Source organism: Gekko japonicus, unplaced genomic scaffold (assembly GCF_001447785.1).
Source record: "Gekko japonicus isolate JY-2015 unplaced genomic scaffold, Gekko_japonicus_V1.1 scaffold4504, whole genome shotgun sequence".
Classification (NCBI taxonomy): Eukaryota; Metazoa; Chordata; class Lepidosauria; order Squamata; family Gekkonidae; genus Gekko; species Gekko japonicus.
Genome location: NW_015173275.1, coordinates 25087 through 49267, shown reverse-complemented (window position 1 = coordinate 49267; position 24181 = coordinate 25087). Strand labels below are relative to the sequence as shown.

Here is a 24181-nt window from a genome sequence, read left to right as displayed (position 1 = left end):
CGGGCTGAAGCTTCTCACAGGAAACTTTTAGAAGTGACCTACCACATGCACAGTGGAGGCAGCAACACTGGTGTGAGGATGCTGCTTTTCTGGATGTAGATCCAGAGGAGTTAGCCATGTTACTCTGTTGCTGCAAAATAGTAAAAAGCCCAGTAGCACTTTTAAGACTAACAAACTTTACTGTAGCATAAGCTTTTGAGCGAAACAGCTCTCTTCATCAGACGCGTCTGACGAAGAGAGCTGTGTTTCTCGAAAGCTTGTGCTACAGTGAAGTTTGTTAGTCTTAAAGGTGCTTTTGGGCTTTTCTGGAGTCTGGGCATTAACTTTTAAGCACACTCGCGTACTACTTCGATATTAGTGAAGCCTTTCTTAACATCTTGCATATAGAATGCCTGTCCACCTGTTGTCATAGTGTATAAAAGTCTGCCATAATCTTGCTTCTCTAAGGGGGGAATGATAGAAACAAAGCTTGCATTATATGTGCAAGGAAGAATACCGGGGCACAGCTGGTAATTACGTTTATGGGTTCTGGCACTGAAGAATCACCATAGTATAGCCCATTCTTCCAAAAGTATAACTGAGAGCCATTGTGGTGTTAGTGGTTAGAGTGTCCGACCAGGATCCAGGAGAGCCAGTGTTCCCTCTAAGCTGAGTCAGTGTGAGCTAGCTCAGTTTTATTAGCCTCGGGCTCACACATTTTTGTCCTACCCCAGGAAGGATGGCTCCAGAGCAAACTAATTTATGCAGTAGCCAAATCGCTCGCCTACAACGTTAATGCCAGTAGCTCACAAAGTAGAATTTTTGCTCACGAGACTCCACAGCTTAGAGGGAGCACTGCAGGAGTCCAGGTCGGATTCCCCACTCTGCCAGAGAAGCTCACGTGGTGACCTTCAGCCAGTCACACACTTTCAGCTTGACTCGCCTCACAAAGTAGTTGTGAGGATAAAATGGAGAAGAGGAGACCTGTCTAAGCCACTCTGGGTCCCCCATTGGGGAGGAAGGCAGGGTATAAATGAAGGAAGTAAATAAGATGTCATAAAATCTACTAATCTACTATCAACATAATGCTGCCAGAAAGTAACCATGGGGTTGTAACAAAAGGATCTTAGCCACAGCAAAGTTGCAGGGAGGTTTTGGTTCCCATGAGGCTCCTCGGTGCTCCTAAACGTTAAGAATCTGAAGTGAAAAGTCCCTTTAATAAATGTGTGTGCGCCTGATACAGTAACTCGACAAGAGCCACGTAAAACTTTCAGTTTCAAAGTGTTGCCATCAGGAATTCATTTGCTTGGATAAATGGACACTCATCACTTGGCTGTTCTGGTGGTAGGTTGGTAGCCATGTTGGTGTGAAGCCACAGAATAAAGTCTGGGTCCAGTGGCACCTTTAAGACCAACAAAGTTTAATTCTGGGTATCAGCTTTCATGTGCAGGCACACTTTGTCCGATTCTGTGGTATCAGGTGGCATCTGAAGCAGTGTGCAGGCACACAAAAGCTTTTTTACCAGTATTCCAACGTGAGCTTTCATGAGTCAGAGCTCACGTCTTCCTATGCTGTGGGAAGGAAATCGTTTTGGAGGCTTCCATAAGGGTAATGGAAGGTGGGGACTGGGGAGGAAGAAGAGGAGTTGGAGCACCAGAAGGCGTGGTGTGAATCCTGTCATAAATCTTTCAGGTGTGATTCCATGTATAAGGTAGTAGAACAGATTTGGCTTTTACGTATAACAGATGACGAGGGAACCCAGAGGTTCCACCTCCCATGGGATGCAGATAGATAAAAGTGTAATGAAGTAGAATAAATGGGATCAAGGAAGAAGCCGTTTCTCTCATCATCCATTATTTGCAGCACTCGAATCTGTGCCCGTCCCTCACATGGGAATCACGCTTGAAAGATTTATGACAGGATTCACCCTGAGCCTTTCCATCCCATCTTCTCTTTCTTCCTCCGCCCTGTAATTTTTCTATTAAAAATCTCCAAAAGGATTTCCTCTTCACAGCATCTGAAGCCACGAGCTCTGACTCACGAAAGCCAGTTTGGTGTAGTGGTTAAGTGCGCGGACTCTAATCTGGGAGAACTGGGTTTGATTCCCCACTCCTCCCCATGCAGCTGCTGGTGTGACCTTGGGTCAGTCACAAGCTCTGGCACAGCTGTTCCTGAAAGAGCAGTTTGTGTCACTCAGCCCCACCCACCTCACAGGGTGTCTGTGGTGGGGAGGGGAAGGGAAAGGAGTTTGTAAGATGCTCTGAGACTCCCAAGTGAAGGGCGGGGGATAAATCCAATCTCCTCTTCTCCTCCTCCTCCTCATCATCATCATAATCATCATAGGGCAATGAATCTTGTTAGTCTTTAGGGTGCCAATGGACTATTAGTATGCCACAATAGACAAACATGGCTACCCCGGTTGAATTCAGACATGCCAAACTACAATTTGTGTTTACGCCTGCACCATAGTTTGCACCTACGCTGTAGTTTAGAACTGCTTATATACATAGTTTTCTGCTTCTGAATGGCCTGTGGGCTGTAGACAGAACGTGAACTGAACTTATGTGCTTTTGTTTTCCGTGTGCTCGGCACACCAGACTTCAGGTTCAGTAACCTAAAAGCAAAAAATAAAAAACGAAACAATTACTTTGGGATTGTCAGCTTAGCCATCACGTCAAACCAAACTGTAGTTTTCAAGTCATGGTTTCTGCTAACCACGTTGGGTCCCCTTCGGATTCCTGTTTGCTGATCAGTTGCAAACCGTGGTTTGTCAATTCAGATCCGTGTCAAGCCATTGTTACGCTTCCTTAACCATGGTGTTCTTACTGATCTTGCGAGCAGCTAGTCTTATTGCTGTGAATAAAATCAAGATACCATGGAGATTTTGAGATGAATACATTATCCTCAACTTTCTGTTTTCATTTTTACAAGCGTGGGTGTGGTTATGCATATAGTATGCTGCCAAACGTTTGCATCTTGCATGCTTGATCCTGTTGGCATATGACTGTTCAGATATCAGCAGAGTTGTGTCTGCAGAATTATTTCTGCAGAATGTAAGCCGTGCAGGTCACATTAGCTGATACTGATTATAGTACGTTGACTCCAAGTTGGGGAAGTGTCTTCAGTTACAGTCGCTGTACAACCTAACCAAAGCTAAGCTTGCTGAACTCCTGAGAATTGCAAAATCTAATTGCTTCTGGAATTTAAGAGTAGTTGGCAAACTTTAGAGCCATTAGACTACAGAGGATTCATTTATGAGCTTAATTTGTCCTGAATATGTGAAAACAACACAGTAGCCATTCAGTTTAAAGTCATATGGGTGTTTGTCAAATTGGGAAAGTTACACGTTTGCCTCTATCTCAGTTGAATCAAGACTACTTCAGCAGTCATCACCATAAAGGTTACTTTTGTGTGCCTCTCTTTAGTACAGAGCAGTATTCAGAGGTTTCAAGAGAAGTTCTTCATCTTTGCTTTAACACCTCAACAAGTCAGAGAAATCTGCATTTCCAGGTAATGACGGAGCGTTTTCACGAGTTTACTGATGGAGAATTTGGTTAACTTCCTTGGGCAAAAATTGAAGAGAAGTGAAACTGTGTGGAAACAACTCTGGTTCCTCTATGGGCATTGTATATCCCCTCTGGGGCTAAAGCATGATGGGTAAACATCCTTGCAGCTAATGCATGATGGCTATTCGGTGTCTATGGGGCGGCTTCTAAACACAGTGGCAAAATGTATGGCAAAGACAAACTGAGACGGAAACGCGACTCCTTACTGCAGCTTGAAACCTTTTGCTAGCCCACTTCGAGATATGGGGCAGCTGCTTCACAACTGTAAATGTGTGATAAACGGTGCGATCACAGCCACCTTTTAAGTTTCACTGCATGTAACTATACAATATGGCAAGGGAACAGACAGCTCTGAAAGTGTAGTCCGTCAGCCCTTAGAATACAATAAATTGACCTAGCTTTTAGTTGTTCATTCCACAGTTAATTTCTTCAGAGCAGATTTGTCAGCTTTCCATTTCAGTGTCTCTACAGCTGTGAAAGCGGACCACATATCATAAGCAATAGCTTTAGTCACTGTGGCAAATGGTTATATCAGTTATCTGTGTAGTTTAGTGTAGTGGTTAAGTGGGCGGACTCTAATCTGGGAGAACCGGGTTTGATTCCCCACTCCTGCTGGATGACCTTGGGCAAGCCGTAGTTCTGATAAGAGCTGTTCTTGGAAAAGAGCAGTTTCTGTCAAGAGCTCTCTCAGCCCCACCTACTTCACAGGGTGTCTGTTGTGGGGAGGGGAAGGGAAAGGAGTTTGTAAGCCTCTCTGAGACTCCTTCGGGTAGTGAAGGGCGGGGTATGAATCCAGTCTCTTCTCCTCTTCTCTTGTCCTGTACAAGCAGCAATTCATAGCAAACGTCTGCAGTTTTAAGTAGAGACCGTGGTAGTTGCAGATATCCACACATTTGAGAAGAGAACCCTAAAAATATGGCTGGCATTCCATATGGTAGGGGACAGGTTAGCTTTTCTCACCAAGAAGCCATTTCAGTAATGTCTAACTGGTGCTTTTGTCGTGAACAGGGACTTCTTGCCAGGAGGCCGAAGAGATTACACTGTGCAAGTTCAGCTGAGGTGAATTTTACACACAAATGTTGTGTATATGCCTTTAAAACTAGCATACAGTTTTAACCTGGGTTGTGATATTGCCCTTTAACAAAGATTCTCTTCCGCAAACAGGTTGTGCCTGGCGGAGACCAGCTGCCCTCAAGAGGATAATTACCCAAGTAGTTTGTGCATAAAAGTAAATGGAAAACTTTTCCCATTGCCGGTAAGTTCTTAAATATTTGAGAAGTGTCTCCCAGTGCTGAGCTTGAAAGCCTAATGCAGGATTCCCGGCCTTTTACCGTACAAGAGCTATATAGCGTGTCAAAGTTCAGAGCAAGAGATCATCAAAGCCCAAAATAAGAGAGCTCATTTGCATTTTTGTTTTGTTTTTTTGTTTGTTTTTTGCTATCAAGTCACAGCTGACTTCTGGTGACCCTGTGGGGGTTTTCAAGGCAAGAGACATTCAGAGGCAGTTTGCCACTGCCTGCCTCTGTGTTGTGGTCTTCCACGGTGGTCTCCCGTCCAAGTACTAACCCGGGCTGACCCTGCTTAGCTTCTGAGATCCAATGAGATCCGGGTAGCCTGGACTGTCCAAATCAGGGCTTATTTGCTCCCCTAACTGGGGCCAGGGTGGCTCAGTGATTAAGATGCTTAGCTGCGGACCGGAAGGTCTGTAGTTCGGCAGTTCGAGACCCGAGTGGCATGTGACAGAGTGAGCTCCCATCTCTGGTCCCAGCCCCTGCCAACCTAGCAGTTCAAAAGTCGATAGATAGGTGCCGCTTCGGTGAGAAGGTAACAGCGTGCAGTGCGCCTTGGCGTTTAGTCATGCCGGCCACATGACCACAGAAACGTCTTCGGACAGCGCTGGCTCTTCGGCTTGGAAATGGAGATGAGCACCACCCCCTAGAGTCGGATTCGACTGGCTTTCGAGCAAGGGAAACCTTTACCTTTAACTGAAAATAAGAAGCTTACGGTTACCGATAACTGGCTGGTTGATTAATAATCCACAACGTTTTGGTAGCCTAGATTCTGGCCGTTGCAAGTACTTTTTTTAGAAAAGTGGTGCACATGTGGTTGCTCAATAAGTAATAATATAGAGGAGCACAGTTGTTTATGTACACTGGTGTGAACCTGTGCATGATTCCCACCTGAATTACTGACAGCAGTTCATCTTTATCATGCACTTTTCTTTAAAGCATCTGTAAGACTTCCTTTAACCCCACAAAATCTTTGCCTTCCATTTTCATTGATTCTGGTTATTCCAGCACCCCAACCACTCCTCCAATGTGATGGTGGGAAGTGCCATCAAGTCGCAGCTGTCCTATAACGACCCTGTAGGATTTTCAGGGCAAGAGATAGTCACCGTGGGTTTGCCATTGCCTACCCTGCGTAGCAACCCTGGACTCCCTTAGTGACCTCCCTTCCAAATACTGACCAGGGCCAACTCTGCTTGGCTTCTGAGATCTGGTCATGGAACTTCCCCTCTCCCAAAAAAAAAACAACCCCATTTTTTAAAGTTAAGGTGTATTATCCCTTCAATTATACCTTAACTTTAAAAACTGAATTTCTATTTTTTTAAGAGCCATATTTGGTTTTGGAGTCATGGGTTACAAACCCCAGCTTGATATGTCAGCACAAAGGAATAATTTTAGTAATGTGTCTCTCACTTTTCCAGCCTAAGAGAGTTCACCGATTTAAAAAACATAAAATACAGTATAGATTATCAAAATGCCGTGAACGCGGTCTCCCAACGGGATACAGCCCAGGAGTGACATAAAATCCTGTTCAAAGGCCTTCCAGAACCGAGTTGTGTTTAAAAGCTGCTGGAAGGCCTGTAATGAGGAGGGCACAGTAAAGGTTCCTCTGATATGTAAGGGGTCCCTTAACCATTTCTAGCAAAAAAAAAAAAAAAAAATGGGGCACAGAAATGCTTAATGACTCTTCCAGGGAAATTAAAGCCCTTTACACATCCCAATTTTGACTGTGCTTTCCCCAGGTTTCTAGAGTTTTGAAGCTAAGCCAACTACTCCCTGAAGGGGGAAAAAAAAGTGTTTGCTCTGCTTTCTAGGGATATGCTCCGCCACCCAAAAACGGGATTGAGCAAAAGAGACCCGGGCGCCCGCTGAATATCACATCGTTAGTTAGGTTGTCCTCTGCAGTGCCAAATCAGATCTCCATTTCTTGGGCATCTGAAATTGGAAAGGTAAGTTGGAAGCTTTTTCGTACAACTCAAAAATGTTTGCCTTTAAAGAATTCAGAACAGTTTCAGATAAGTGTAAGTAATGTTTTTATGGAACACACTTTCCATTGTGCTGATGTGCTCAGATATTTATTGCCAGTGAGGTGCACTAGGCTGAGAGAGTAACTGGGCCAAGCTGCTGTGTTAGAGTGAGGATTTGACCTATGCAGCAAGTCGGTATGTGGCAGCTTTGTGCACTGAAATGACATTACCTTTTTTTGTCCCCCCCCCCCCAATAGAGTTACTCAATGTCTGTGTATCTTGTGCGGCAGCTCACTTCAGCCATGTTGTTACAGAGGCTAAAGCTGAAAGGTATTCGAAACCCGGATCATTCAAGAGCACTAAGTGAGTAGAGCAATTCTTTCCTTTTTTCTTTATTTTCATGCCCTGTTTGTCATCAGCAGTAGATTTCTCCAGGAAAAGCAGTACAGTCTCTCCTTTGGTTCTTGGAGTACCATATTACTAAATGTAAGGTAGAAGAGATGGGATTTATACCCCGCCCTTCACTACCCGAAGGAGTCTCAGAGCAGAGTACCATATACCTAAATGTGAGGTAAAAGAAGAGAAGAGATTGGATTTATACCCCGCCCTTCACTACCCAAAGGAGTCTCAAAGCGGCTTACAAACATCTTTCCCTTCCCCTTCCCCACAACAGACACCCTGTGACGTAGGTGGGGCTGAGAGAGCTCTTTCAAGAACTGCCCTTGAGAGAACAGCTCTGAAAGAACTTGTGACTGACCCAAGGTCACACCAGCAGTTTCATGTGAAGGAGTGAGGAATCAAATCCAGTTCTCCCAGATTAGAGTCCACACTCCTAACCACTACACCAAACTGGCTCTCCTGAAACTGAGCAAAGTTCACCCAGTGACACCTTTAAGATCAACAAAAATTTATTCAAGGTATAAAGTTTCGTCTGCATGCACACTTCTTCAGATATCCTGAAATGGAAGTTACCAGAGGAGATACACTAACACTGCACAGCCAGTTGTACCACCTCAAAGAAGAGGATGCTGTTCTGTTGCTTCCGCACTTGAGAGGAGACGGGTGGAGGGTAGTAACAGAGTCTTCGTTGATTACTCTCAGCATCCCACAATTAAGAAAGGTGCACCTGCCAATCTCTGATTTCGATACATTTATTTCTTTCACTTATGTTTCCCCCCAGAATTAAACCCAAACAACTGGTGACCGTATAAGCACAGCCTGTTTTTCCAGTTTGGTCCTTGCATCTATTAAGCACCATTATTATGCTGTACGCTAATTTGCTGCTCACCATCTACCCATATGTATGGACTGATAACTTCCATTTCAATGTATCTGAAGAGGTGTGCCTGCACACGAAAGCTGATACCCAGAATTAAACTTTGTTGGTCTTAAAGGTGCCACCGGACGCGAACTTTGTTCCGCTCCTTCAGACCAACATGGCTACCCACCTGAATCTACGTTTGAGGTAGTGCATGTATGGCTGCGAGAGTCGGACTATAAGGAAGGCCGAGCGCTGAAGAATAGATTCTTTTGAACTATGGTGCTGGAGAAGACTCTTGAGAGTCCCTTGGACTGCAAGAAGATCAAATCAGTCAATCCTAAAAGAAATCAACCCTGACTGTTCCCTGGAAGGCCAGCTAATGAAACTGAAGCTCAAATACTTTGGCCACCCAATGAGAAGGGAGCACTCACTGGAGAAGACCCTGATGCTGGGAAAGATTGAAGGTCAAAGAAGACGGGGGCGGCAAAGGATGAGATGGTTAGACAGTGTCATCGATGCAACGAACATGACATTGAGCCAACTTCAGAAGACGGCGGAAGACCGGAAGGCCTGGCGGGAGCTGGTCCATGGGGTCGCGAAGAGTCGGACTCGACTGTGCGACTGAACAACAACAACAAAAATACACTTGAGAGTTCAGGAGCAGATGGTTTTCAGAAAGCCACTTCCAAATTAAGATTCTAAGGCATTGCGTAGACTTGACTAGGTCGGGTCATATTTTATGGCGTGCACATTATAGTAGTGGGTTTTTCACCTAGTCAAGTTTGCATGCTTGACCATTTCTGTAGCATCTTTTATCGTGCGGTTCTTACTCTGCTTCTGAGGATTTCACTGGCTTACGATCTGCTGTGTTCTGATCTTGTTATACGCAAGCTGGCGAAATAGGAATCTTTCTTTCCAAGCAGTTAAATAACAAGTGGCGTTTTACTAATAGTTCTATGTTGGCTGGATTGGGAGGTCGTGTAATCTTGGGTGCTTTCCCTCCTCCCTCTATCCTTTTGGGTATTTTCCCTTCGGAACCGGGTGAAGGGAGAACTGTGGTAGGAATTAAGACTGTGCCAGCGTTTCTTGCCAACCTTAACCCGAGCCACAGTTTTCAAACTTGCTTTTCCAAAGTTTTGGTTCCAATAGTGGCAGTCTCCAAAAACAGAAGGGAAGATAGTATACCCTTATGAGCAGGAAGGGGAGGAGTTTGTGCAGTGTTACGGCCTGTTCCAGGCTGTCGTGTGAACTATATTGCAGCAAAACTGCATCATGTCTTTTTGCCAATCTCTCTTACAGTTAAAGAGAAACTCACCGCTGATCCAGACAGTGAAATCGCAACTACCAGTCTGCGGGTATCGCTGATGTGTCCCGTAAGTAGAGATGTGAAATCATGTGAATTCACGATTCTTTACAGGGAATTCTTGGGTGTTGTTTAGCCTTCCTTGGAGGAAAGGCAGTTGTGTAAGCTGACGCGTTGGCAAGCTAACAGCAGTTTGTGTGCTGATTCCAGTGGAGTTTTCTGGAAAGTAGTACTTGGATTTTATCACAATTCAAATCTTCCTAAAACATCAAGTGAATGATGGGGAAATGACACTCCCATTTCTTTCGAACTAAGTGTTGAGAGTGTCCTTTCAATAACCCAGCTTCTGGGGGTTCCGGAGGAGAGTGAGGGCATGTAGCTCATTTAGATGGACCTAACACGTGGCTTACAGAAGACAGCATGTTGGTTACTCGGAATCTACAGCTCAAAGGCCTAGGGCCTGAAAATGCCTCTCCTGGAGAGCAGCTGATGGTAAGAGTAGACAGGACTTGGGTAGAGAGCAATGCTCCCGCTAAGCTGTGGAGTCTTTTGAGCAAAGATTCTACTTCGTGAGCTCCTGGCATTAAAGTTATGAGGAAGTTATTTGGCTGCTGCATAAATTAGTTTCCTCTGGAGCCATCCTCTATGAGCTAAAACAAAAAATGTGTGAGCCGGAGGCTAAAAACTGTGAGCTAGCTCACACTAACTCAGCTTAGAGGGAACACTGGTAGGGAGACTTGAGATCAGGCTCCTTCACATATGCATAAGCCTGCTTTCCTTTTTTCTTTTTCTCTTTTGGCTGCAAATATTTTTGAACATTGGATGTGAGCCTGCCTTAAGGCAGTGCTGGTGCAGTGAATAAGCTTTCACTTTGCTACACACACACACACACACCCCAGTGCCTCAGTGCCCCAGAGTTTTATTTTTCTATCGCACACTAAGACAGCTACCACTTTGCAATCCCCCCCGGTCATCAAGGAGGCTTCGCTTGCTGTTTGTAGAACCGTCCTTTTCATGCAGTGGCTCAAACAATAGGAATAACGGGGAAATATTTTTGTAATGATTTCATGTTTTGGTGTGTGTGTTTCTTTAAATGTTTAGTTTGACTGCAGTACTTTAAGAAGCGTGATAGAGGGAGATAAATGTGATGTGATCGGTTGATGACTGTGAGTGTGGGAGGAGGGGGGTCTATGAGGTGATTCTGTGTGTGAAGTTTGAAGAGAGAGCATAGTCTGTGTGACTATGGGAGTTTTTGAGTCTATTCTGTGTGAATAAGACAAAGAGTGCAGCCTGTGTGGCTATATATATATGAGAGAGAGATTAGACTGAGTGTCTACACTGAGTGGGAGTTTGAGAGACTGTGACCCCGTGCTTTGCCAGTTATATTTACAAGTTCCTTTCAGCAGCAACAGTTCAAATTAGCCAGAAACCTATTTTGTTCTTTATTAAATAAATCATTTTTTGTTTAAACTCATCCCAGAAATCAGAATAGTCCTTCCTCAGGGGCACATAGTCCTCTGAAGTGTCCAGACCCTAGGTCATTCTTCCAAGAGAGAGATCTGGAATGTTTAATTCCTAGTGTCAGCAGAAATCTACCAAGTTTAGATACACAGAGAGGGTTTTAAAGGTAAAACTGTCTACTCAATAAGTGAGGACGTCACAGTTATGACCGAAACCTTCTGGAAAGGAGTGAGGTACCTTGTGTGGGGAGGGTGAAAGAGGAGTTTGCACGTTGCTAGAGATAGCCACCCACCCAGTCCAGCTGAAATTCATTGGCCAAGGGCTATGCACAGGCCTCAGTTTTATGCTTTCGTTAGCAAGGCATGGCTTTAATGCAATTGGGTATTCTTACAAGACTCTAACAGTGGATTTCTTTTCTCCCTCTGATTCCCAACTGTGTCTCCTCCTTCCTTTTTTCGTCTCCTCCTTCCTTTTTTCTCTTTCTGTCTGGCCGGGTCCCCAGCTGGGGAAAATGAGGCTGACAATCCCCTGCAGGGCTGTTACTTGTACTCACCTGCAGTGCTTTGATGCTGCTCTCTATCTACAAATGAACGAGAAGAAACCCACCTGGATCTGCCCTGTGTGTGACAAGAAAGCTGCTTATGAGAGTCTCATATTAGATGGGTAAGCGAAGACTATGATTCCTTGGGGTTTTTTTAGTTTCTTTTTTTTAAATTTAAAGACATTTGCTCCTGTCACGGGTCCCCTAGGCCCAAACCCCAGGCCCAAACCACTAAAACAAAGATCATTTTTTAAAGAAGGGCCCTAATATTTTTCAAACCAGGCCAGGAAAAGGGGTTCTGGAGCAGCAGCACTGCAGCATGGGCAGCAGAAATTGCCAACCGGTCCAAGGCTAGCCAATCCCTCTCTCTCGTCACCAACAGTCAGCAGCAGGCCAGTAACCAGGAACAGCAATGGAATCAGCCAGGGAGACTGGCTCCTTTTATGCTCTCTGGCCATACACAGAAGATTTCAAAAAGGAACACCTTCTGTGATTGGCCAGAGAGCAGATGCCAAAACCCTATTGGCCACTAGTGCTCCTTCCCTGGGGAAAGAGCAAGCTAGTGGCAGCAACAACAGTCCTGCAAAAAAGTTCCAAAGTTTTGCAAACTGCAATGCATTTGCAAATGCATTGCAGTGATTGGCTGTCTAGTTCCCTCTTCCTCCCTCCCTCCTGAAAACAGGAGCAAAAGGCCGGAAAGAGGGGGAAACGGCGGGAAAACGGGGTTTCCCTGCCGCCCTTTAAAGTTTAAAGCTGCCGAATGCCGTTTTTCGGCAGTGCCGAAAAAGCCGGGGGGGGAGGGGGAACCCGATTTTCCCCCGGTTTTTTTTTCTCCGGATATCCGGAAAGGCTTGAAACTACCATTTCGGGATCCCGAAAGCTGGAAAACCCCGAAAAAAAGTTTTCCCCAGTATTTTTTTCAGTTCGGGATTCCAAAATGCACATCTCTACACCCTTCCTCTCAGGATGAGGTTCTCTCCCAGCAGGAGCCTTCCCTCTGGCCCTGCTCTCTTGGAAGAAAGAACAGCTCTTCTTTTGTACCAGCTCTTTTGTTATAAGTCCCCTTTCTCTGTGATTGGCTAAAATTGGCACCAAAACCTCTCAGGGACTTCTGGGAGTTGTAGGCCTGGCCTCCTCCCACTGTTACTCGGGCTCCCTGGGCCTGCCAGGCCTTTACTTGCACAGCTCAGATCATGACAGCTCCATTTAGTGAATTAATTCTTGGCAGCAGTTTCTATAACTGACCTGTACTGTGCATTGCCAGAAGCGTTCCTACTGATCCTAAAGCCATAAAGGATCAGTGCAGGCAAAACACTGGCTGGTACGCATGAAGCTGGCTTATCCTGGATCAGACCATCAGTCCTTTGAGGTCAGTATTGTCTACTCAGACTGGCAGCAGCTCTCCCGGTCCCAGGCAGAGGTCTTTCGCATCACCTACTACCTGATTGTTTTAGATGGAGATGCCGGGGATTGAACCTGGGACCTTTTGCAATGCCAAGCAGAGGCTCTTCCTCCAAGCCACAGCCCCTCCCAGTCTTAAAGTACCCTTACAGAGAAGTCCACAACAGTGACCCATCTGTACGTTTTTGCTAGCCCAACTGCCCTCAAGTCCAAGGTGCAGCCAGCTTACATTCATCATATTCTTTGAAAAGCCTTTCGGTGATTTAAAGAGAGAGAGAGATTTGATATACCAGTTCACTCTTCCGAGAATTCTCAGAGCCGGTGTGGTGTAGTGGTTAGGAGTGTGGACTCTAATCTGGGAGAACTGGGTTTGATTCTCCACTCCTCCACTTGCAGCTGCTGGTGTGACCTTGGGTCAATTATAAGTTCTTTCAGAGCTGCTCTCTAAAGGACAGTTCTCGAAAGAACTTTCTCGGCCCCACCTGCCTCACAGGGTACCTGTCGTGGGGAGGGGAAGGGAAGGAGATTGTAAGCTGCTCTGAGACTCCTTTGGGTAGTGAAGGGCGGGGTATAAATTCAATCTCTTCTCCTAAATGGGACTTGGAGCACAATGCAGGCAGCCTGTCTTCCCTACTGAGAACATTATAAGCAGCCCCACACACATCTGTGGGGAGCGGGAGGGATATCCTTGACACAGACCCTTGCATTGAAGAGGTCTGGAGCCCCAGTGCCAACTTGTTTCAGATTTCACAGTCTGAAGCTAGCACCAGCTAGAATGTTGGCACATCACATGGCACATGGACATTGCATTTTTTGCTTTTATCTTGTAAGCCACTCTGAGTCCCGGGATGAGTGCAGCAGTAGGGTGGAAACGCCTGAACCAAGCAAAAGTGCAAACCGGAGGGAACATGAAACCATGCCGTGGCCACCTCTTAACTAGTCAGGATAGGCTCTGGTTCCGGCAGACCTTCTAAGTAGTTTCCACACCTGTTCTTCAGTTAAGTTGGAGGGGGAGACTTGGGATTTCCTCTCTCCTTCCTCCCACTAGGGTTCATTTCAAAAGTGAACACACACACACCCCAATAATAGTTCTAGTAGTGCCTTCGTTTCATCGCGGTATGGAGAGGAGACAGACAGATGTGCATACTTGAAGGGGATGGTGCAGATGTGTCATCTAGGGGATGGTGCAGAGTTGTTTTCTGTCGCTCCAGAAGGTCGGACCAGAACCAGCAGGTTGAAATTAAATCAGAAGAGTTTTCGGATAAAAATTAGGAAGAACTCCGTGACAGTTAGAGCGGTTCCTCAGTGGAACCGGCTTCCTCGGGAGGTGGTGGGCTCTCCTTTGGAGGTTTTCAAACAGAGGCTAGATGGTCGTCTGACAGCAATGCTGATTCTGTGAACTTAGGCAGATCATGGGGTTGCCTCAGTGCTTAGTTCTCGTGGCCGTTTTTGCACAACCAGGGAGGTGCTGATTGCCACTTTGGGGTCAGGAAGCAATCCTGGAGGGTTTTCATCATCTTCTGGGCATGGAACAGCAGTCACTATGGGTGTGGGGGGGGGAGGTATTTGTGAATTTCCTGCCTTGTGCAGGGGGTTGGACTCGATGACCCTGGAGGTCCCTTCCAGTTCTATGATTCTATATCAGGACATAGCAGTCCTATGAGTGCCAGGCTTTTTAAGCCTTTGTACTCTTTGTTTTACTGAGGGCGGCACCCTCTTATTTAAGAGGGGAGCGGAAAGAAAGGGCCTACAGGTTCAATTCAGCTGCAGTGGCAATTTGAACGAGGAGCAGGGAAACCTGAAGAGACAGGGCGTTCCAGTTAGGGGAAAGCACACCCTTCCTTCCTGAAGCAGTCATCTGACCACTCTGCCAGCTACCCGTCTCTTCAAGCTGCCTGGGTCCCTCTTATACCCTTTTCCAGGCTCGTATAGAGCTGTGGGGCAGAGGCTTCCTGGGAGTCCAGGAAGCTGCCTGGGGCTGTGTATGTCGGGGAGCATCTTGGGTTGCCGTGGAAGGGATCCCCCCCACCCCCATGCTCTCCAAAGACGCTGCCAGGCTTTAGCATCTTCTGTAAGGATTTCACCCAACTCTTTTCCCTTCTCAGAGTTCTCACTCTTTTTAAAAACAACATTATTTACAGTCCGCCCTTGTCACAGGGACTCAAGGCAGATTATGCGTAGTTAGTGCAAGCAACAAAATGTTATTTCCAGGGCTATTTTTGGGCAGGAACGCACAGGAACGGAGTTCCGGCTGGCTCCTGAGTTGGCCACGCCCAGCAGGAACTCATTAGCATAACAGGCCACACCCAAAAGCAGAAATTCATTAGGATTGGCTACATTAGGGGTGTGTGGCCTAACATGCAAAGGAGTTCCTGCTATTAAAAAAAGCCCTGGGTTTTGACAACAAACAAAGTAAACAGAATAAGAAGCAAAAGGTGGGTGTGGCTGGATGACCACACTTCTGGTAACATGGGGTGTGGCCTAATATGCTAATGAGCTGTGCTGTTAGGGTGTGGCCTAATATGCTAATGGGTTTGTGCTGTTGGGTGTGGCCTATTATGCTAATGAGTTCCTGCTGGGCTTTTTCTACAAAAAGAGCCCTGGTTCAATGTTTATTGTTTTAAAAAAGCATACAGCATTTATCTTAGGCTATTATATTAGATTAAGAACTTAAACTGAGCTGGGTAACCAATGGGCAGCCAGTGGAGCATCTGTGGAACGAAAGGAATACGCAGAGGCTGTGCAGCCTGGTGCAGCTCTTTTCCCTTAATGCTTTTTCAAGTCCGATCGCCCCTCTCGGCATAACCGACAGAGGCCAATCCATACCGTCTGATGGTGTCTTCCAGGCTCTTCATGGAAATTTTAAATGAATGTTCAGACGTAGATGAGATCAAATTCCAGGAGGATGGAACCTGGTGTCCCATGAGGCCAAAGAAGGAGTCTCTGAAGGTCGCCGGCCCCCAGTGCACGAAGATAGAAAGTAAGTGGTGTTTGGGAGTCAGGGGCGGGCGAGTCCTGTTCATGTTCCATCCATGGTTCCCTCTAAGCTGAGTCAGCGTGAGCTTGCTCACAGTTTTTTAGCCTCCGGCTCATGCGTTTTTTTCTTGGCTCAGGAAGGGATGGCTCCAGAGCAAACTAATTTGTGCAGTAGCCCATTTGCTTGCTCACAGCTTTAATGGCACTAGCTCACAAGACTCCACAGCTTAGAGGGAGCATTGTTTCCATCCCTGGATATTTACACCCATTGAAAAGGAGACAAGCGTCTTTGAGGCAAGCTAGATTCCAGTCCAGCACTACCTCATTAGAACAGAAGAGCAGAACAGAAGCTGAAGTTGGGTCAGGCCAAGGGCCCATCCAGTCCAACACTGTGTCACACGGTGACCGGACATACCAGGTGCCCTCAGGAGGTCCACCAGTGGGGCCAGGACACTAGAAGCCCTCCCACTGTTGCCCCCCCCCCACAAAAGCACCAAGAATACAGTTTCTCACTTGCCCCAGACTGTCAATCAGTCAGTCAGGCATTTATTACAGCAACAAGCCATAGAACACACATGCTTAAAACATTCATAACATTCATATAACTGAATTTAGGACAGTAAAATAAAACTCTTTAAAAATACAGTTGAGTGTAATAAAGTAAAAGAAGAACATAAAACAGAGAATATTAGGCAACTATTATAATATATTTGATCATGTATTTCGGCTGCAGTAGCATGCTACCCAAAATTTTGCCACAGTTTCGGTAATTGTCTGGCTCCCATCAATTACCAATCGGTTACACTGCTCAGCACCTGATTGTCCCACCATATCTGTTATAAGAGGAGTAATATATTTGTCACGGATCTTGTTATACCAGTTACATCTGAGCATCATGTGCTCAATAGTTTCTGTCTCTCCTGAGCCGCATCGACAAAGTCTATATTCAGTGGGGATCCTTTTGAATCTGCCCTCAAGCATTGCGGTGCCCCAGACTGAGAGTTCCTAGCTACACCCAGGGGTCATTTCCTGCAGGAGCGCACAGGAGTGGAGCTCCGGCAGTACAGAGCCCAGGAGGTGGGCACGTGCAACAAGGCCCACCCCCTGCTCCCAGCAGCCCTCAGTCAGAGCAAGAAGCAGCCAGGTAAGCTGCAGAGCCCCCCCCCCCGCCCCCCGGCCCAAAACAGTCCAGTGGCACCTTTCAGACCAAGTTTTATTCAGGCACAAGCTCTCCCTCCTCTGCGAGGACAGATCTGCACATCCCCCCCACACCAATAGCTAGCAATCCAAAACAGTCCAGTGGAGCCTGAGTGGTGAGTGTTGCCTTCTGACACACTCCCGGTGATGTCAGGGGGTGTGGCATATGCAAATAAGTTATGCTAATGAGCTCCTGCACCTCTTTGTCTACGAAAGGACCCCTGGCTACACCTTGTGGCTAATAGCCTCTGATGGACCTCTGCTCCATATGTTTATCCAACTCCCTCTTGAAATTAGAGACCAATAACCTCAGAGACCCACAAGATTTTCGGGGTATACGCTTTCGAGACTCCAAGCTCCCTTCGTATTTGATGAAATGAAATGCTTTGAGACATCTTACCCTTCTGAGATGGGATCCTCCTCCTAGGAAGCCATCAGAGGAGCAACCTTTATTCAAGGAGCGTGGCCACACAGCCGAGGGTGCAGAGAGGGCTTTGAAGCCGTTGCCTCTTTCCGATAGCCCCAGTGGCATTTTAGAGCAATGAAGAGTGCAATGGGAAGTAGATCAGTAAAATCATCAGTCTGCATCACCCTCATCGAATAGGGGAGTTGTTTTGCAGTCTTCTTCCTCTGGGTGCGCTCCTCCTTTCCAGGTTCCAGCGTCGTCGGCAAGCCATGCTCCACGCCAGCGGCCGGCAGCGAAGTCAGCAAGAAGAAGGTCGACGTGATTGACCTCACCGTAGAGAGCTCCTCCGACGAGGAAGACGACGCGCCTCCGAAAAGGAAATGCATCTACATGTCTGAAACGCAAGCCAGCCCCACTAAAGGGTTTGTGGGTTTTCTATAAAATAATACGGTGTCTGTGCTTGTCGCTCAAGTCTCATTTGTGTCTTTGTTTCTTAAGATTGCTTTTGAGATCCCAGCAGAGAACTTCCCAGTAGGGTCTGGCGCAGGCCGTCACCATAACGAGAGAAGGAAGAGAGTCCATGAATCAAATTGGTAGTGTGGGCAAAGCCGTGTTGAGACCGCCCTCAGATGCAAGCCAGGAGGGGGAGGCGCTTGCTTTGCATTTCCCGTTGCGTTCGGAACCTCTTGTCGGCCCTGGATTTTGTCGCCTCTAATGAGTGGCGGCATTAGTGCTAAATTTAAGTTCTAATAATGAGTCTTAATGAACCTACAACCCAGTATGAAGGGTGACAACCAGGAACCTTCCCACTGCCAGCTGCCCGAGGGTTCTGAAATCTCGTTTCGCCTCCGTGTAGATTCCTGCCGTCCTTCGCATAAAACTCATATCATCCAGGCAGCAATTCTGCAGTTGCTCTCTGCATCCTTCAAGCCCCTTCTCTGACTTTTTCCTCCTCTCGATTGTGCCCTCCCCCGTCCTAGTCCAACAGTCTGCTTGAATTTCAGTTCAGACAAGCAAAATTAAGCTGTAGCTGCTACTTGCTCCACTTTATTTCAGAGAACTGGCTTGTAGATGTCAGTCCCTCTGCGGGTCAGGAGTTAAAATTGTTGCTTTGGGGCAAGGGTCCCCAGCCTCCTTGGGCCTGCAGGCATTCTTTGACGCTCTGAGGCAGGGTGAGCAGGTGCCCGTACAAAATGGCTGCCACGGAAGGTGGGGCCAACCACAAAATGGCTGCCACAGGACAGGGAGGTGAGAACACACACACACACACACACACACACAGAGGGATGGTGACTATAAGCACATTTGCCCACACATGGAAGGAGCCGAAGGGAGACAGAATGCCACACACGGAGAGAAAGAAAACAATGGGGGGATAGAGATGTTCTGCTCCCTAACCCTTACAACTGCACAGCTGACCCGTAGGTCCTGTTCATGGGATCCAGGATCCTTTTTCAGGGAGGATCCGGGGGAAAGCTCCTTTTATCTGTACAAAGGCAAGCCAGCTGCCAGTTCTGCCTTCACAACAGCCTTGCCTGCTTTCCTGAATCCCATGGTGGGAACTTGGGGAAGTGTCTATGGGTGCCACATGAAGCCGCCTTGGTCCATCAGAGTCAGTATTGTCTACTCAGACTGGCAGCAGCTCTCCAGGGTCTCAGGCTGAGGTCTTTCGTATCACCTACTGTCTTTGTTTCGTGAGCCAGTTTGGTGTCGTGGTTAAGTGCGCAGCCTCTAATCTGGGAGAACTGGGTTTGATTCCCCACTCCTCCACTTGCACCTGGCTGGATGACCTTGGGCAAGCCATAACTCTGGCACAGCTGTTCTCTCAGGAGCAGTTTCTGTCAAGAGCCCTCCCAGCCCCTCCTACCTCAACAGGGTGTTTGTTGTGGGGAGGGGAAGGGGAAGGAGTTTGGAAGTCGCTCTGAGACACCTTTGGGTAGTGAAGGGCGGGGTATAAATCCAATCTCCTCCTCCTCTTCTTCTTCTGCTTCCGTAACAAACGACGGCAGGGTCCAGATTTGTTCTGCTGCTGTGGCCATCCTCGGAGGCCCTGCTGTGGGTGCCCCCGTCCCTTCCGAGGTTAGGCAGGGCCTTCTTGGTCATGGCCCCAAAACTCAGCCTCTCCCCAGGGAGAGTAACCCATTCCCCTCCTCTCTCTGTCTCACGTTCATGAGTGAAGTGAAGACTTTTTTTGTTTCACGTGGTATTCCACCGTTAATCTGTCCATCCAGCTCAATGTGTTGTTTTTTCTAGTCATTAACTTTTTATTAATTTTTGAATGAATGAATAATTCAATCGTCATAAAGCATAAGAACAATGTTGGATCAGGCCAAAGGCCCATCCAGTCCAACGCTCTGTGTCACACAGTGGCCAAAAATATCAGGTGCCCTCAAGAAGTCCACCAGTGGGGCCAGGACACTAGAAGCCCTCCCACTTTTGCCCCTCCCCCAAGCACCAAGAAGACAGAGCATCACTTGCCCTAGAGCCCCTATCTATACCTTGTGGCTAATAGCCACTCATAGACCTCTGCTCCATATGCTTATCTAATTCCCTCTTGAAGCCGTCCATGCTTGTACCTGCCACCACCTCCTGTGGCAGTGAATTCCATGTGTTAATCACTCTTTGGGTGAAGAAGGACTTCCTTTTATCCATTCTAACCCGACTGCTCAGCAATTTCATTGACTGCCCACGAGTTCTTGTATTGTGAGAAAGGAAGGAAAATACCTCTTTCTCTACCTGCTCTATCCCATGCATAATCTTATAAACCTCAATCATGTCACCCCAACCAACTGATATACAACTCTTACAAAAGGAGGTATGAGGTATAACCAGATAAGCTAATTACGATGACCTTAGATGAACTAACTAACTAATTCAGGAATACCAATTTGTTCAAAGTGATAGTTAACACAACTGCTCATATGAGTTCCAAGACATTTTGGGGGAGGTGATATTATTGAATTACAAACACAAAGTGAGTGATATGATATTCAAATTGGGATGGTTGGTTAGATGGCTAAATGATACTGTATATCAATCAGCCGTTGGAAGAAGGCACGTTCTTGACTATTTCCAAAGCTGAGAAATATCAAAAATTTCAACCATTTCAACACGACTAGACTGTAGATTTTAGATAGTGAGTTTCAATGCTTTTAATTGTTTTTATGTTCTGTATGTAGGTTAGCTCTGGTTTTTAATTGCGTCGATAATGTGGGGTGGTGGCTGGTTGAACAGTTTTAAAATGAGATTTCATTATGTCCATTTTAATCCATTAAGCTGCCTTGGTGGCCCTTGGGCAGGCAGAATGGCAGGGTATCAATTTTGTAAAATGAAGTTGAAAAAATAGAGGAACGGCTAACACAGCATAGAGAAGAAGAAGAAGAGGAAGAAGAAGCGAAGATATTGGTTTTATACCCCGCCCTTCACTACCCAAAGGAGTCTTATGAAGTCTCAGAGCGGCTTACAAACGCCTTTCCCTTCCCCTCCCCACAACAGACACCCTGTGAGGTAGGTGGGGCTGGGAGAGCTTTTGACAGAAACGGCTCTTTTTCAAGAACAGCTCTTATCAGAACTACGGCTTGCCCAAGGTCATCCAGCCGGGTGCATGTGGAGGAGTGGGGAATCAAACCCGGTTCTCCCAGATTAGAGTCCGCGCACTTGACCACTACACCAAGCTGACTTCCTGTGATCCGGAGGTCAGAGGGCACTGGCTCTGCTGTGTCTGGCCTCCACACGAAAGAAAACAAACAAGCAAGGAAAAGGTTGCCAATAAGAGAATCGACCAAAATACAAAAGCAACCTTGCAGAATGTAAACACAACCTGTTTTTTGCAAAAATATTTATAGTGATATAAAATAAGCTATCATGCAAAGTACAAATAAAGTGCGTTATGACGTTATAAGACATACGATTATAAGCGGGACGTAAACCCTGCTGAAATACAGTCTTAAAGGAACCGAACCTGTAAATGATCCTCTTATGCTGAAAGAACAGAAAGAAAGACTCTATAACAGCTGAAGATAAGTCTCTTGGAGCATGAAGGTGTCACGGTTAATACTACATAACAGGCCTGTTTCAAATCGGTATCTCTATCGTCCCTAAGGACAAGCTTGAGATAGCTGCCATGTCATTAGGGGCACTTGCTGCCATGCGCTTGTGAATTCTTGGAAACTAGTGGAAGTCCCACAAGCCTTATGAAGACTAACAGCTTTCTCAGTCCTAACCCCTGCCTGGTGGAACGCTCTGCCGGAAGACATCTGTGCCCTGGTGGAGTTCTTATTTTTCCGCAGGGCATGCAAGGCAGAGATGTTCCGCCGGGCCTTTGGTTGAGGACAGCAGCAGGGCTTCTTTGGCACTCTTATATAATTTCCGCATCCCTCGTAACCCTCCCCCCAGGCAGGCTGGGGGGTCGGAATCCCCCCCCCCATCTTATATACTGTCTGTAAGGTGTTTTTGTTTACTGGCAGTTGCTGGATTATTTTAACTTAGTTTTAAATCGAGATCTGTATGTTATTTTGTTGTCAGCCGCCCTGAGCCCGTTTCCAGGGAAGGGCAGCCTAGTAAATCTAATTTAATAAAGAAATAAAGTTCTGTCGCTTCAGGCCAACTTGGCTACCCACCTGAATCTAACCACTGGAGTTGTTTCTAACTTTTCTCCTGCTGTTTCAAAACAGGGTGCTCATGTATCAGCCATCTTCTGTTCGAGTCCCTGGGGTGAACACAGTGGATCCTGCTGCTATTCCGCCATCATTAACTGACTACTCTGTGCCATTCCACCACCCACCAATATCAAGTATTTCGTCAGACTTGCCTGGCAGGTTGATGCTGTCTCTTTCCCCCCCCCCCCCCCCGGCCAGTGTTCCCCCTAAACTGAGTCAGTGTGAGCTAGCTCACAGTTCTTTTTAGCCTCCGGCTCACAGATTCTTGTCTTAGCTCAGGAAGGATGGCTCCAGAGCAAACTAATTTATGCAGAAGCCAAATTGCTCACTCACAACTTTAATGCCGGTAGCTCACAAAGTGGAAGTGCTTAGAGGGAGCATTGCCCCCATTTCTCATAAGTACTATAGAGGACTTTGTCTTAGGTGCAGGGCATATTCCCCTGTCCGTATCTTCAAAGCCTTTCATGGTCTTCTTCTCCCTTTCTGTCTTTGCATTCAAGTCAAGATACCCATAGCCATTACCTATACTCCCTGAGTGCCTTTCCCACTAGCCATCTAAGGGTTTCCTGCTCAAGTAACTTTTCTTTCTGCTCCCTTAGACCTCTGTCTGCCTTCAGGAATTCTTAATTGTTAACTTTTTATTTTTTAAAAGACGAACATACATACATTCTTGCATGACCCACCGTCTCTCCTTTCAATCCCCCCCCCCCCGTAAAGCCTTTGGGGACAGCCCCTTCATCCCATCTCCTGCTAAGCCTTCGCATATGCAGTTGAACCAGAGACATGCTTGCTCCCACCTCGCGAGGGGCTGTGGCTCACCGGCAGACCATCTGTTTAGCTTTCAGAAGGTCCCGGGTTTGCTTGTTCTCCAGTGGTTATGTCGTGGTACATTCCTCACTTCTGGGATAAGCTCCTCCTCTTCCTGCAGGGTCGGCTCCAGGCTTTTGATCCAGGTGGAGAGGGGCTTATCCCCTTGCAGGCTCTCCAGTTTGTTTGCCGGCCCTGCTTCTAGTGGGAGGTGCTCAGGCTGCGCTGAAAGCACACACTTAGAAAAAGAGAAGATGGAAGAAAGAGAAAGCAAAGGCTGGTTTCATTTTCAGCCGGACGGCAAGAACTCTCAGCTGACGGCGTCGGACGCCTCGGCAGTCGAGGAGGGTCTCTGCTGGCTTTACCCATCCCTGGGGCGGAGGGCCTGCTCCGATCGCCCAGGAGTACAGAGGCGATTGCACGTGGCGGTAAGGAGACAAAGCTCTCCATAACCGGCAGTGGGCAGATGAGTGGGACACGGAGCGGAGAAACGCTGACTCCTTACATCCCACCTGAAACGCGGTAAGCTGACACCGGCTATAAATCCACCCCTACTGGCCTTGGGAGCCGGGGAAAGGGGGGGAGTGTTTTTCCCAGCCGTATAGGCGCCCCTCCGAGTACCCTTGGGGTGGGGAGGCACTGGATAATGTCCAGGACCTCAGAGAGAAAGAGCAGGCAGGGGAGGGGAATCCTCCCCTTGTTAAGCAAAATGCAGGGGGACAAACTTGGAGGAATAGATTGAGAGCTTGTGTTCAGTCTCTATCCCTCTCCCCCGCCCACAGGTTTGACTGGAAAATGGCAGAGAAGGCAGCCCAAGACAGTCCCACCGGGGACATCCTGCAGGCAAGGCCTTCAGCATCCCAGAGCCACCAAGACTCTCTGACCACCGAGGGCCTGGGGCCCAGGGAGGCCACTAACCCGGACATAATGAATTGGTTCAGAGGGGAAATGAGAAGGGAGTTCAAAGACCTGATACTGGAGACCATACAAGGCTCCAAACCTCAGGACGCTCCGATGGAAAGGGGTAGGAGTCTTAAGAGAGCCAGAGACAGAGCTAGCGTCTCTAGAGCCCCTGTAACCCCAAAGCACAGCAGACATAAGTCTGACTCTAGAGAGAGGAGCCCTCTGATGAGGCATGATGAATCTGAACCAGAAGTTTCCTCCTCTTCAGACAAGGAGGAAGGTAAACGTTCCACTGTGGAATAAGAAATGGCTGTACAGACGGTGCAATCCAGACTTTTCCCACAGGAAATTTGCCCGCGTATCTTGCCTAAAGTATTGAGGACTTTAGATCTCTCGGCTAGGCCCAGGGAGGAGAATGAACAGGACTCTGAGTTTCAGAAAGGTGTGGGTAAACTGATGCCTAAGGTAT

General features: G+C 47.1%; 1 protein-coding gene across 3 annotated transcripts in view; it reads left to right on the top strand.

Moving 5' to 3' along the window:
* The window catches only part of PIAS2 (protein inhibitor of activated STAT 2), a 46649-nt gene that overhangs the window by 11781 nt on the left and 10687 nt on the right, over positions 1-24181 (top strand). For all 3 annotated transcript variants that reach the window (XM_015422835.1, XM_015422834.1, XM_015422836.1), the window contains exons 3-12: positions 3405-3489; positions 4554-4604; positions 4710-4800; positions 6646-6780; positions 7056-7161; positions 9359-9432; positions 11326-11486; positions 15612-15745; positions 17592-17766; positions 22018-22157. In XM_015422835.1, the coding sequence (XP_015278321.1) occupies positions 3405-3489; positions 4554-4604; positions 4710-4800; positions 6646-6780; positions 7056-7161; positions 9359-9432; positions 11326-11486; positions 15612-15745; positions 17592-17766; positions 22018-22157 (1152 nt within the window). The remainder of the gene's footprint in view (positions 1-3404; positions 3490-4553; positions 4605-4709; positions 4801-6645; positions 6781-7055; positions 7162-9358; positions 9433-11325; positions 11487-15611; positions 15746-17591; positions 17767-22017; positions 22158-24181) is intronic.